Source organism: Ciconia boyciana, chromosome 3 (assembly GCF_034638445.1).
Source record: "Ciconia boyciana chromosome 3, ASM3463844v1, whole genome shotgun sequence".
Classification (NCBI taxonomy): domain Eukaryota; kingdom Metazoa; phylum Chordata; class Aves; order Ciconiiformes; family Ciconiidae; genus Ciconia; species Ciconia boyciana.
The window spans coordinates 28,267,938-28,281,965 of record NC_132936.1 but is presented as its reverse complement, the minus strand read 5'-3'; the positions used below and the strand labels follow the sequence as shown (position 1 = coordinate 28,281,965).

Here is a 14,028-nt window from a genome sequence, read left to right as displayed (position 1 = left end):
GGTTAAAATTTTTGTAAAAGACAGAAAGGTATTTTGTAAAAATACTCACTGATTAATTCCATAGATGGCTACTTTTTGCAAAGTAATGCTAGAATAAATTTCAGATATATCTGGTTTATGCCAAGTGAGACATCTTAACCGAGACAATCCTGTTTGGATGACTACAGAGTACTTTTAATTTCTCCAGTGTTCAGCAAAGTACGTTTCCTTTAAGCTACCTTTTTTATAATGATGCAACTCCAAATGATTTAACAATAGTATTTCCTGTATTAACTATAATAAGTATAATTAATACGTTAATAAAAATATTCAATAATCAGTACTGAAGTTTACCGCTTTGGTAATCCACAACCTCTAGTGTATTCTGAAGGAACCTATGCAGTGATAGGGAGAACAGGAGTGTTAATATGGAATGAATATTAACTATTAATGCTTAGTTTATGGGTGTTATTGATCAGTGAATAATTAGTGAATGCACATTATACAGCAGTAAAATTCTTTGGTCCATTGAAGTAAATTGCACTTACTTACAGCTGAATTCTGCCTGGGATGCCTTAAACAAAACATGGAAAGAACGGGTGGATAAGCTTGTTGAAGCTATGCAGGCAGCTGTTCAATACCAAGATGGACTGCAGGTAAGATGGTGTGATATACCTAACCCAGTCTGGAGTCAATAGGATTTAATGTGGTTGTAGTAAAAAATGTCATGTGATTGGGTAGGTGACAAGTAATGTGTCACTCTGATTATAGTGTCTATTTTCTTCAGTAGGCAGATATTTATTCTCAGGGTTGGTTGGTTTGGTTTTGTTTTTTTGCATTAAAGAATAAATCTATTTGGGTTATTTTCTTCATATAGTTATTCATATATTGCACTATGTTTAGATTCAAAATAAATGTCCCCTTGTTTATTGATAAGAGCAGAGGTTTTTTTGTACCACACAAATTCACAGTAATCCTGCTCACATTTGCTTGTGATAGTCAATACTTCATATAATAAGCAAGTTGAAGTTGTGGCACATTTATGTGATCTGAAAGGAACAGAATACAGGTCCATATACTTGCTTGCTGCTATCTTCTTTGAGTGGAGGACAGTGAAAGAAGTTAAATTTTATTCCACCTTTTTTATAAGTCAAATATTTAAATTTGAATATTTTAAGCAAAAAATATTATTAACATAGTGTTGCTGGAGCATTATACTAATTCTTAGTATAATTTATCCAATCACAATACTTTAGAAGGTGATTCACTTTTTAAATCTGTAGGTAAATTTTCCAGCAGTTTTTTTAAGGTGTCTTTTCTCTGTATGTTTGGTTTTGGGGGTGTTTTTTTGCATATTCTTTGCATGTTTTCGCTGAGTGGCATGCCTCATATCTTTTGTCAGTGAATGGCTAGAAGATTGAAACATTTGAAAAGATTCCAAACATGGTCAGATTTTGCAAAACTATTTTTTTGCTCAGTGGAATTGTTTTCTTTCTTGGTTCATTAGATCTTTACAATTACAGTTTCACATGACACTGAGGGCAGTTGCTTGCGTGTTCAGTGCAGATTAAGCAGCAGAACACTCCTTAATAATAATGCAACATGCTTGTTTTCCAGTGCACCCTCACTATGTATTTTTCTCCAAGTTCTCTTATGTTCATAGTGCGCAGGGGTTGACTTGTAGAGTTACATTAGGAATGCTGCCATTGGTTTAAGTGCTTTGTATTTCCCTGTATTTCCCTGTGGCTGTATTTCCCAGTGGCTGTACATTGTACATACTACAAGCTAGGTACTTTGTGAAAGAACTGTATTTAAATGCCACCATATGCTCATTTCAGTAGACAATATGAAAAGTATTGTGGGCAGATTGTTAGCTGCAGCTGCCTCATCCTGCTGATCTTGTTGGGGGTAGTTACCCTTTTCTCAAGGAACTGTGTAGCAATGAGCAGCTCTGACAGGCCATCCTCAGCCTTTCTCCTTAATGAATCACAGATAACAGGCAGGAGGAAAAGGGCCTAGCAGAGGTGTTTCTTCCCCTACGCAATTACCCTGATTGATGTAGCTGTTCTTAATCTTTAAGTGAAGTATTCTTGAGGTTGTTCTGCATTATATCAGGAGCAAAAGAAGTACCCGCAAAGCCTCAGAGCTGGGGAGACTTCATTTGTTTTTTAAAGTTATAACTGCATTATCCTATGGAGATTCAGTCAAGCTCAGTTATGGTCCTTCGCTATCTAATATGTACTGGATGGGTCATGTTCCATGTTCCTTACACAGATAACATTGTCCTTCAAAAGAAGTTTGTTTGTGTTATCATTCAGCTACAGCCTTCCATCTTTGCTCCAAAGGACTGCAGAACAGTGTTTCTCTTGTATTTACCTTTCGGATATTCATAAAAATTGCTGATTTTACTCAAGAAGTAGAGTACTACTCAGCATGAATAGCACTGGCAAATATTACTGCTGATAGAAGTTCAGTCTTGCAGCATGTACATTCTTTTAACCATTACATGGAATACTTTAGTTAATATTTGATCCCTTGTATTGCAAAGAAACCTAGGTTTTGCTGGAGAAAGCTATTTTCTTTCAAAGAGCACAGCAATATTGTTCCATGGAGTAAAAACAAATCTGATCTTTTACTTAATTCAACTTTCAAATATGACACTATTTCTCTGCTCACGCTTCAATTTCATACTGTGATTTTTCAGGCAATATTTGACTGGGTAGACATTGCTGGCAGCAAGTTAGCATCTATGTCCCCAGTTGGAACAGATCTGGAGACAGTGAAGCAGCAAACCGAGGAACTTAAGGTATGAACTAGCAATTTATTTCATTTATATTTTCATCTGTCTGCATTTTTCTGTGTTGTTTAGTATTTTTCTGTATTTTTCAAGAGTCAAAAGCAATTTTCAATTTCTAGTAAAAAAAAAAAAATCTGTATGAAAATTTCAGGTAACATTTCATTGCAAACTTTCCATTTTAAAATGTGTTTCATTTTAAAATCTACTCCAAATTTTGGTGAGACTACATTTTATTTTGTGAATACGTTCTGATAGCCCAGAAATACTTGTAATAGCATTCCTTCTGTTTCAAAGGCTATGAAGTTATTATGTACAGGGTTCTTTTGCTATGATTTTTACATTTTCTGGTTTCTACAATTAACAGCTTCCTTGAGGCTCTGAGAGAAGGCCTCCAAAGCTTCACTTCTGCCATTACAGGCTTTATCTAAATGCTCACACAGATCACGACATTGCCAATACATGAGTAAGCTGAAAATCAAAATTTCAGGCTTAGAAACCTGTCTGTATGGATCTGTGACTGAGTATGCTCCTGACATTGGTAGGCTGTTATGCTATATATAAAAACCAGGGATGTATAATGATCAGGGAATGTCCTTGTTTTGTTGCTCACTTGTACATTTTTTGGCTGTGGGCAGGTTGTTTAATCTAGCTATGTTATGATGTAACTTCAAATGAACCATAATCTCACATAGTTCAGAACAACACACATATGTGAGTTGTATTCAGACTGCTGCCTGCCCAAGTTACATGTACAAGAGAGGGTGTTCTACTAAGGAAAATTTGCTATCAGCTCTTTTGAAGAATAATTCTATTTGAAGTTTAAAGTATTATTTTATCACAACCACAAGAGCTAGGAGTTACTCAAGATACGTTCTGCCTTTTTTACAGACCAGGGAGATCATTGGAGAATACTTTCCTATTGGGCGTCTTTATAATCCTCTGGTCACAGTTAGCAATATCTGCTAGAATAGTAAGACATTGTTGCATATTTTCAGTTAGCTGGGACTGTCTGGATTATCAGTGTCTTACAAGCATTTTGATCCTGGAAAACAAACCTCCAAATTTATGAAAGTTGACAGTGATGCATTAGTATTGTAAATATTGCTGTACTATGCTATATTCAAGAAGATCATTACTTGTGATATGTTTATTTGCATTCTTTTTTCTATTTACCATAGCAATTTAAGGCAGAAGCTTATCAGCAGCAGATAGAAATGGAAAGACTGAACCATCAGGCAGAACTATTGCTGAAGAAGGTAACAGAGGAAAGTGACAGGCACACTGTTCAAGACCCTCTCTCAGAGCTCAAACTAATGTGGGACAGCCTAGAAGAAAAAATTATAAATAGACAGGTAAATAAACTTGAAGGTGGGGACTTTATTAATGACTTAGATTTTTGAGAAAAGCTTTTTATGATGTATAATGTTTGTATCAATTTACACATTTATTCTTTTTGGTTTGGAAATTACAGAACTATATATAATAGAATTTGAATTTTACAATTTATTGAGTTGCTTTTATGGTTTTTAAACCCTTAGCAGTATTTTTTGTCACTTCCTCTGTCAGCAGTGCCATGTCAAATCATTATTATTTCGTTTTTGTTATTTGATGACAACTTAAGTAGCAGTTGAAAACATGTTTACATGTGCAAAAGTAATATTAACTGCTGAACTGAGCACTTTAAAAAAAAACCAACTACTTTAATATTAAACTGTTTCAGTGCTCTTTCCTTAAATTACCAAAGTGAAAAACAGATTTAAAGATGCAGTGCTTTGAAGTGTATTTTTTTTCTAAATGGAATCATTTCACGACAAAGAAAAGGTTTTAAAAAGATCATGCACCGAATTGCATTTATATTGAAGTTATGTTTTAAGTGATGAAAACCTACCGTCATATCTCTGATGACAGAACCTTCAAACTTAGCTCTGCTCTGGTTACATGGGGTCTTCGAAGGTCAGGAATTTAAGCCTGGGATGTAGGGCTTTGTAGGGGAATTGCTAACTCAGCTCTAACTATAAAGCAGCTGCTTGTGTTGGATAACTGTTTCTCCCTGGTGTTTATGCTATCATATGCATGGACTCCGCTCTGGATTATGGTGACTAATGGTAATATAAACCAATTCAATAGCATTGTGAAACCATTTTATTGCTAATTTTATTTTTACTATAGCACAAGCTGGAAGGTGCCTTGTTAGCCTTGGGGCAGTTCCAGCATGCCCTGGATGAGTTACTGACGTGGCTGACGCATACAGAAGACTTGCTGAATGAACAGAAACCTGTGGGTGGAGACCCCAAGGCTATTGAAATTGAACTTGCCAAACATCATGTATGTAATTATAATGAATATTAACTGAAATGTTCTTTTGATGTTTATCTCAGTGATGAGTCTTGTAGTGAACCTTAGCACTTGATAAATAATTCTCTATAGAGATTTTCAAGATGCAGATTATAGCTGAAATGCAGGCTTGGAATAACTAATATCTTTCCTCTTACTCCTCCATATTCCTTCATTCCTTGCATATGCCATGCAAGTGGCATAGATTTTAGCCAAAAAGAGCAGGTCACCCTAGTCACCTTTATTCACCTTAATTTGACCCAAGAACTCAAAAGTTATTGAACTTGCTACTCTCCCTGAAGCAATAAACTCCTTGATTAGTTCTGTTTCGGCCAGGTCTCACAAAATGCACATGACCATTACACATCTTTCATTCTTGTTTCTTCCTTCTCAGAAAATAGTGATTTGTTGTTTTGAATTCTGCAAAATTGCATCTCAGTTGGGTCCAATTAACACAAAGAATGCTTCTCTGAAAATCTCAGCAAGCTTTAGGGGTATGCATGCCCCCATCTTTTTCTGTTACATACAGTGTAGGGTTAATTTTTTAAAATTTTTTTTTTTTAGTATTTTACTGATTATTGTGACTTTGGAGCCCATGGAAGAATGCTTCCGTTGCGCCTTTATTTTGAAGAGTATCTCCCAGGAGCAAGAGATCTTCTCTACCTCTTTGTGTGACTCAGTTCTGTTCATGATGATGTGTTCTTTCTAGGCCCGAAGATTTCAAACTAACGTCGTAAATCCTCTCCTTTCCTTTAAATGTGTCATTTAATTTTTGGCCTGCATATGATGTGAAAAGTATTCAGAGTCTGTTTTGGATTTAGAGAGAATTGATTGAAATTGACAGTACGCAGATAATTAAGGCATTTTCCTTGTGGTAATGCAGCTATTCAGCTTCTGAAGCTTTTTGTGTGGTCAGTTGGAACTTGAGCAGAGTAAAATATCTACATGCCCTGTGTGACTACTGTTAGAAACAGGCCCTTAAAAAAAAAAAAAATTACAAATCCAGCTTCCACTCCATGAACCTTTTATATTCTTATCAAACGGAAGTGTTTTACTACTGAAGAAGCATCCAGACATCGTTTATGACTTCATCTACCTTCAGTGCTGAAGGAGTTCAGCAAACACATGAACGAATCTACTTCCTTTTCATAAAACAGAGTTTATAGGTTAGAAAGTTCACACAGTAGTGCATCCTGTGGTAGCCTGGAAAAACATCCATCTCTTGAATAACTTTGGAATGAGTAGTCCTTGTTCTTAGTGAGCCTCAGCAGGAAGGAAGGGATAAGATGCATCTGCTTCTGTGAATATCCCTTTTTTCACCCTGTTAGGAAAATAAAATAACAAATATCTTCCAGTGCTTAGCTTAGAAGAATGAAAGCAAACGTGATGCACATTTTGTATACAAGGGCTACTTGTGATTTGCTGTTTCATCAGGTGCTCTGTATAGTTTATTTAAGAGTTCCTTTGTATTTAGCTTTCTGTTTTTTCCATATGCTGGAATTTTGAGGGAGGTGAGTTTGAACCAGACCCCATGGAAGACAGCAGTCATAAACGTGAATCTCTTAGGTGGGGTTTACCATTTCCTTCCCAACCATTTTGCATGTTCTTTTTCTGTTCTTTATTTCTCGTTTTTTAAAGCATTATCTTTTCTTTTCTTTTTTTTTTTTTTAAATCTTTCTGAAAACAGCATCCTTTTCCCTAATATACTTTTTGCATTTTATGGTTTTACTGTGGTTAGTGATAACAGGTTTTCAACCAGATGGAGGAGGTCTTGTGGTGTTATTATTACAGTAATTCCCCAGCTTTTAGCACAGCTGAAGTGTCCTGGTAGCCTGACATAACATGAAATGAGTTGTAGACCTGAAATGCATGAAAAGACATCATGGCAATCAGGTTGTTGTATGGCACGGCAGGCACATAGTATTCTTGTTCCTCTCTCTCCTCTCTTCTTAGACTACTGCTCCACGAGCTATTGGCACTACTATATATAACAGTGTTTTCACACCTTACCCTCAAAAACAAAGAAAAATCCTATTAAAGAATAGTATGTAGTAAATTAAGGAAAGTGAAGAAATAATTCTTCACTAGCAGTACCAGAAACCTTTCATAATTTCAGAAAGAAATGTACGTATTCAGAAGGAATATGTTATATTTTCCTAGATATAAAAAGAAAATGTAGCATTTTGGCAGAATGGTCTCTTACCGCTTTTGACTGAAGAGACCTTACTTATTACCTGTAATTGCTAATACCTGTGCTGATGTTAAACTATTGCCTTGTCACTGGATTAGAACTAGCTCAGTCACTGTAACTTCCTTCATTCAGTAACTTATCAACATGGCCAGTCATATATACTGTGTTACAATTGTAGGTGCTACAAAATGATGTTTTAGCTCATCAGTCTACTGTGGAAGCAGTTAAGAAAGCAGGAAACGACCTGATTGAATCAAGTGCTGTTGAAGAAGCAAGTAATTTACGGAGCAAGTTGGAACTTCTGAATCAGCGCTGGCAAAACGTGTTGGAAAAAACAGAACAAAGGAAACAGCAGCTGGACAGTGCCTTGATCCAGGTGAACAGGAAATGATCAAATAAAGAGATAACTCAGAAAAAGTGTCTTTTTACACGAAATACATAGATACATGTATTAGAAGTTGGCCTAAATCAAAACCATACTGCAGACACTCCTGCATTTGGAGAAAGTTTGAATCCAGCTGTATCTTCCACAGCTGGCCACTGTCTTTTATTGTGCTGAATCAAGACTTCAGCTTTTGGCCTACATATATTAAAAGGGTGAAATTTCTGTATAGGTGTATTGTTTAGGGAAAACATTGATCTCACAGTTGCTCATTTAGTCTGCTTTGAAGATTTCCATGGGTTTTCGTTTTGTTTTTATCATTTAGATTGGATTGAGCTAATTTAAATTTTGGGTTGGTTTGGTTTTTTTCCTTTTTTTTTTTTTTTCCTTTCATTTCCTTTGAATATTGCAAATATCTGGTTAAATCTGTTGCCAGTATACTTCTGCATCTGAGCTAGTATTAGAATGGAGAACATTTAAGTAAGCTCTAAAATGATATGGTATAATTTAGGCCCAAGGTTTCCATGGTGAAGTTGAAGATATGCAGCAATGGCTGACAGACACTGAACGTCAGCTGTTGGCATCAAAACCTGTTGGAGGCTTACCAGAAACAGCAAGAGAGCAGCTTAATACCCATATGGTAAGTATCAGTATTAGAATGCTTTGCAAATTGCATTTCAGGACTAACTCTCCTTCAAGAGTGTTTATGGTAAATACAGAGCATGTTCTGTATATCACAATGTCTGTACAGTATCTTAAAAATTTTTTAATAGCCTTCAAAACAACACTGTTATTTTCAGTGTAGGAAAAGTAGTCACTTGGGAGATGCCCAAAGCTGAACCATTAATAGTGTTGAGACAGAAATAAAAGAACTTTTGCATTCTTATTCTCAGAAAGAAAAACAGAAAGTGTTTGCAGATTTTTCAGTGATAACTATTCTTCTTTTCCCTTCTGTCCCCATAACTACATTTGTGCTCTTTCTAACATGTGAAGATGAATCTAAAAGTGATCCACATTCATTGGACCTTGAATTAAGAGACTCGATCCTTTATTCTTTATCTAACGACAGCTGACATTAAAGTTGTCATTAGCACAGATGTAATAAGGACTACTGGCTCATATAGAGACTCTGCTTTAATTAGAAATGGCAAGCTGATTAGGATGCCTGAATTACTCCCTTTCTTCCCTTCCTTTCTCTTTAAGAAACATTATACGGATTTCTCCGCCCCCATAGAACCATAGAGCTTAAAAAAAGACACTTAAATGTGATCTCTTACCTCAGAGGAAGGTGGTTTGTAGTGCTCCATTTATGTAAAATCATGCTGTTCTGTTAGGCCAGGATATAAGCCCAAACCCAGTCATCTAAACTCCTGACCTCCTGGCTCAGATATAAGAGTGATACTTACTGAACTGTCCTTGAACTCAAATATGCTTGACACAGTTTCCATTAGAATGCTGCACTGTCATGGCTTTCAAAATCAGATTTTATTTTGGAATGATGCTAAAGGTCATTGCCCACCAGTGTGGGGCACTTTTTTCCTTCTTTTTTTCCTCCAAAATTTACTAGTAACTTTTTGAGAAGGAAAATAATTTACAGTTTTAAAGTCAGTTATGACAGGAAACTAGTACAAAACACAGAAATAACCTTGCGGTTATGAACCCCTCCAATCCTTCTCTTTTTGTCTTAAAGAAAAAAAAAAGGGGGGGGCAAAAAAGCACCCTGTTTTGTTTTTCATATTTTTTCCTGAAAGGGTGGGGTGTAATCACGATTCCATGAGAGTCAGTGGAGTTCTTTCCATTTTTCATCCTGGACTTAGTCAGATCAAGACCAAAACATTTCCCCTGGCAAATTTCAGGGTTTTCTTTGGTACATCCTTTTACTGCGCAAATTTTCTATACTTACTGCACTTACAGATTGATTAGTTAAAGAATCTTTAAACTGAGTGTAGTATTATTGTTGGAAAAAATGTGAATGTGTCCCCAGTAATATGTACTCTATATGTACAATCATATCCCAACTGTACATGTACATTTTAGCAGATTGTTACTATGTTGTGCACAATCATATAACTGCAGGCATTGACTTGTTATCCTTTAATGTATATAACTCTTAAAAATAGGTCTTGATTTCAGTTTAGTTAAACCTCAGTGTATCTGTGAATGTTGAGGCCACTTGTCATTTTGAGTATTATTTATCATAAGCTCCAAATTCAGACTTGCCCCAAAGTGATACAAACCATGTTAATTTGTGACATGTAACTGAAGAAGAAAGTTTTGCACTGTATTTTGATTTGTTTCTCATTGGAAATACTGTTATGAACCATCTTCTTGAGTATAAGGTCTGTTTCTACAGATGTGAGTAAAAGAGCCCTCAACCATAATCAGTTCACAAGCGGAGTTGAGATTGGGCAGCATTTCCAGCTAAGGCAGCTCCAGGAAAACAAAAGATAGGAAGAGACATTACAGGCCACCAGCAGGAAAGGGGCTTAAGAAGAGGCCTCTTTGGCTGTCCCAGTGCTGCTCAGAACAGCCCTCTCCTTTCCTTAAAACAATATTTTTCTCAGTTCCTGCTTTAAAATAACTTTAACTGCTCCTGCCCTCTTAAAGAGTGTGACTGTACTGCAGGATTAACCACTGTGATGAGCCCCTGTCTTAGACTGAGCCCAGCCCTAGTGTTTGGGGCCACTCCTGCCATGCTGTGTCTCACCTGTACTGTGCTCGCTATGTTTACTTCTGAGGGGTTCTTGTGCTGCAGTAAAATAAGATGCTCTGGGGAGTTATGGAAACTAGAAATATTGTAGGGATGTTGGGAGCGTAGGAGAAAGCAGGCTAGGTGACACCACTTTTCATAGTCCTTAGAAAGAAAGCAAAGAAGCTTTCTGTCTTGTTAAAGTCTTAGCTCATGGTTGAACCAGCTTCCTGCTTTGACCTCCTCTGTGATCAGGTACAACCTTGTGTACAGTATCTCTTAACCCAAAAGAAATGTTGGGTTTCGGCTCTTGTCCTGGGAATCAGAGGAAAAAGTTCTTTTCCTCCTATTCTCAAGCCACTTAACTGCTCATCTCCTGGAAGATATTCCTCATTTGGGAGTCTGCAGCAACTTTGATACATTTTGGATGGTTTGTTACAAATATTGAACATGCCCTTTTGAGTCAGAGGGATAGATGGAATCTCCCAGTCTCTTGCCACCTCATCTTTAACACGGTTAAAAAAGAATAGTTATTAGAATAGTTAGCAGGTAAAACAGTTGTTACCGTTATTCTTCCAGCTTTCTTTGTATATGTAAAATGTCTTCAGTGCTCTTGCCTTGCAAGTGAAGGAGGATACAGGCAAAACAAAAGAGGTACAATAAAGCAGCCCTCCCAAGTTGTCTCACCCACTTTTGAAGGTGTATTAGATAGGTCTGGGCTTTCAGCACACTGTATAATGCTGACACTTTTTGTGTTTCAGCTACAGATGGACTTTAAACCCACCAAGTTGTAGCAAATCTTGTGCAGTAAGTGCATAGTACTTTCTTTGCCAAGCTTTGGGTCTCCGAGAAAACATCTGACAAACAATACAAGTTCTCATTTCCTGAAGAATTGGGCCCTCTCTTTGCTCATTTGGCTTTTTATTAATTACATATGTTTCCTTTATTAGTCTTAATCATACCCACGAAATGTTGGGGGAGGAATAAATATTATACTAGCATTTGTAAAGAGTATTGAATTTCTACCTGACTCATTTTTTGGTGCTTTCTTTATTTAGGAACTTTGTGCTGCCTTTGAAGCCAAAGAAGAGGCATATAAGTGTCTAATGCAGAAAGGCCAGCAGATGCTTGCAAGATGCCCAGAGTCTGCCGAAACAAACGTTGAGCAGGACATAAATAACTTAAAAGAAAAATGGGAATCAGTACAAACAAAGCTCAATGAAAGAAAAGTATGTGTTTTTACATAAAAATAGAAGTGTAAATCATGTATTTAAGGATGTTAATATTCAGTGCTTTTATGTGTGCATACTTGCTTGATCTTTTAGATTTAAAATCAATTGTAGAGACAGTTATGCAGAATTCATTGGTATGTTTAGACAGTACTGGGAAAAAAATGGGATTCAAGAAGTTGATTATCCGTAACTGGGGTGAGGATGGGTGAGAATGGCACGAGTCTGTTCCATAGAAATAGGTTAACTGATACTGATAGTGCTCATTTGGTAGGAGGAGGGCTTTTCTGGTTTTCATTACAGTAATTGTAGACATGAGAGAGTGAATAAAATTATTTGATCATTCAAGTTTATCTCCTTCTCAGTACAGAATTGCTGCATTAATTTTCCTAGCTCTTATCCTTTTTTTTCTTAAAATTCCCAAATGCTTGGCCTTCTGCCACTTATTTCAAGTGACTACCTTCTGTTCTAATGTAGATCAACGATTTCACTGATATGCAACATACGCTTTATTATTATTAATTTCATTTTGCTTTCATTCCTTCACGAAGTATGGTCCATTTGTTCTACCTCAATAAAACAATGAAGGGTATCAATAATTACAAACAGAGGAACTCTCTGTACAGCCCTGATATGTATAAAGCACAAATATTTAACTCACAAATTAGTTATATTTTAAAGAAAGAATGTTGGTGTCTCTTAAGGTAACTGTATAATGTAAGAATGTCAAGCTAATTAATACCCAACGCAAGCACCTTCTTGCAGGAAGCTGTAAGGTTGGAGTGCTCAGCTAGGCCAGCAGTGCGATTGTTTGAAAATCTCTGACTGCTGTCTCACGATCGACAAAAATTCTGTATCCAAAATTAGGCTTGGTTCAGGCACCCAAAATGACAATTGGGCTTTATTAAAAAGAAGGGGTCTAGGCAAACTTGTTCTTTGTTTAGTGCAAGAGAATAAATCAGATGACCTCTTTGAGGCTCTTCCAAATGCATTGCCACCTTAGATTTCTGAGATTCTACTATGTTGTATTGAACTTGATAAATCCCTATGTCCCATTAGGATTAAGTAGTAGAAGATGTAATGTTCTAATGTGGAAAATTTTATCTTGATACTAGGTGCTGTATTTTCTACTCATCTGTCATACACAATTTTACTGTTACTCTTCTATCCATCTCCTTTAATATGCTCAAATGTAGGCTGTTATTTTAAAACTCAGAAACTTTGAGTTGGAAAAGTGGTTTAAAACGCTAACTAAATGCTAACTAAAATGGTTTACTCCAAACTGCTGAACTAAAATGGTTTACTTGGCTGAAGCCCCTGCACAATATCAACTGCTATTAAAATATGATGTATCTTTACAGACCAAACTGGAAGAAGCCCTCAATTTAGCAATGGAGTTCCACAACTCGCTTCAAGATTTCATCAATTGGCTTACTCAGGCTGAGCAAACTCTAACTGCAGCTTCTCGGCCAAGTCTTATCTTGGACACGGTCTTGTTTCAAATTGATGAACACAAGGTATGTGAAGAAACAGATGTGTAATGTTTTTCTCCCACTCTGTGGAGATACTTTAACAATGTCCAAATGAACCCTGTAATGCTGGCACTTGAAGAAACATTTAATTTGTTTTAAAATTGCATTTTATAGTCTTTCTCGCTACATCATTCTTTAGCAGACTGGGTTTTTTTCACTGTTTACCCAGTGCTTGAGCAATGTAGTATTCAGAATAATCTGCTTCCTCTCTTCCAAGGTTTTTGCCACAGAAGTGAATTCTCATCGAGATCAGATCATAGAGCTGGACAAAACTGGAACCCATTTGAAATATTTCAGCCAGAAACAGGATGTTGTCCTTATTAAGAATCTGCTGATTAGTGTACAAAGTCGATGGGAAAAAGTAGTTCAACGCTTAGTTGAAAGGGGAAGAGCTTTGGATGATGCAAGGAAAAGAGCCAAACAGGTAATCGGACAACAGCTGTTGTACAACTCTTTGAACTTAGCTGTAATTACATCCAGACTCTTGAGGAATATGGCGCTTTAAAGCACTTTCAAGTAAGTCTGGGTTTAGTGTAACAGACACTGTTGAGTTAGTGGAGCAATTTCTGTGATTCAATCATAGAGCACTTCATTTGGGAGGTGAAAGCGTCATTTTCAACCCGAGCAGTGACTTCTGTCTGCAATACAGGATAGTCTGAAAGAAGAAAGTTACAGTATGGCTTCCAGATGTATATTAGTGCCATCTGTCCTCAAAAAAGAAGTTTCACAATCAACCCCTTATATTTTTGTCGTGGTTTAGCCCCAGCCAGGAACTAAGCACCACACAGCCACTCGCTCACTCCCCCCCGGTGGGATGGGGGAGAGAATCGGAAAAGCAAAAGTAAGAAAACTCGAGGGTTGAGATAAAGACAGTTTAATAGGTAAAGCAAAAGCC

At 36.7% G+C, this 14,028-nt stretch overlaps 1 protein-coding gene across 23 annotated transcripts in view; it reads left to right on the top strand.

Moving 5' to 3' along the window:
• Nucleotides 1-14,028, top strand: part of DST (dystonin) — a 315,224-nt gene that overhangs the window by 268,902 nt on the left and 32,294 nt on the right. For all 23 annotated transcript variants that reach the window (XM_072855195.1, XM_072855191.1, XM_072855192.1 and 20 more), the window contains 9 exons: nucleotides 534-635; nucleotides 2,684-2,785; nucleotides 3,955-4,128; nucleotides 4,946-5,101; nucleotides 7,480-7,677; nucleotides 8,195-8,323; nucleotides 11,431-11,601; nucleotides 12,963-13,118; nucleotides 13,351-13,557. In XM_072855195.1, coding sequence (XP_072711296.1) covers nucleotides 534-635; nucleotides 2,684-2,785; nucleotides 3,955-4,128; nucleotides 4,946-5,101; nucleotides 7,480-7,677; nucleotides 8,195-8,323; nucleotides 11,431-11,601; nucleotides 12,963-13,118; nucleotides 13,351-13,557 — 1,395 coding nt within the window. The remainder of the gene's footprint in view (nucleotides 1-533; nucleotides 636-2,683; nucleotides 2,786-3,954; nucleotides 4,129-4,945; nucleotides 5,102-7,479; nucleotides 7,678-8,194; nucleotides 8,324-11,430; nucleotides 11,602-12,962; nucleotides 13,119-13,350; nucleotides 13,558-14,028) is intronic.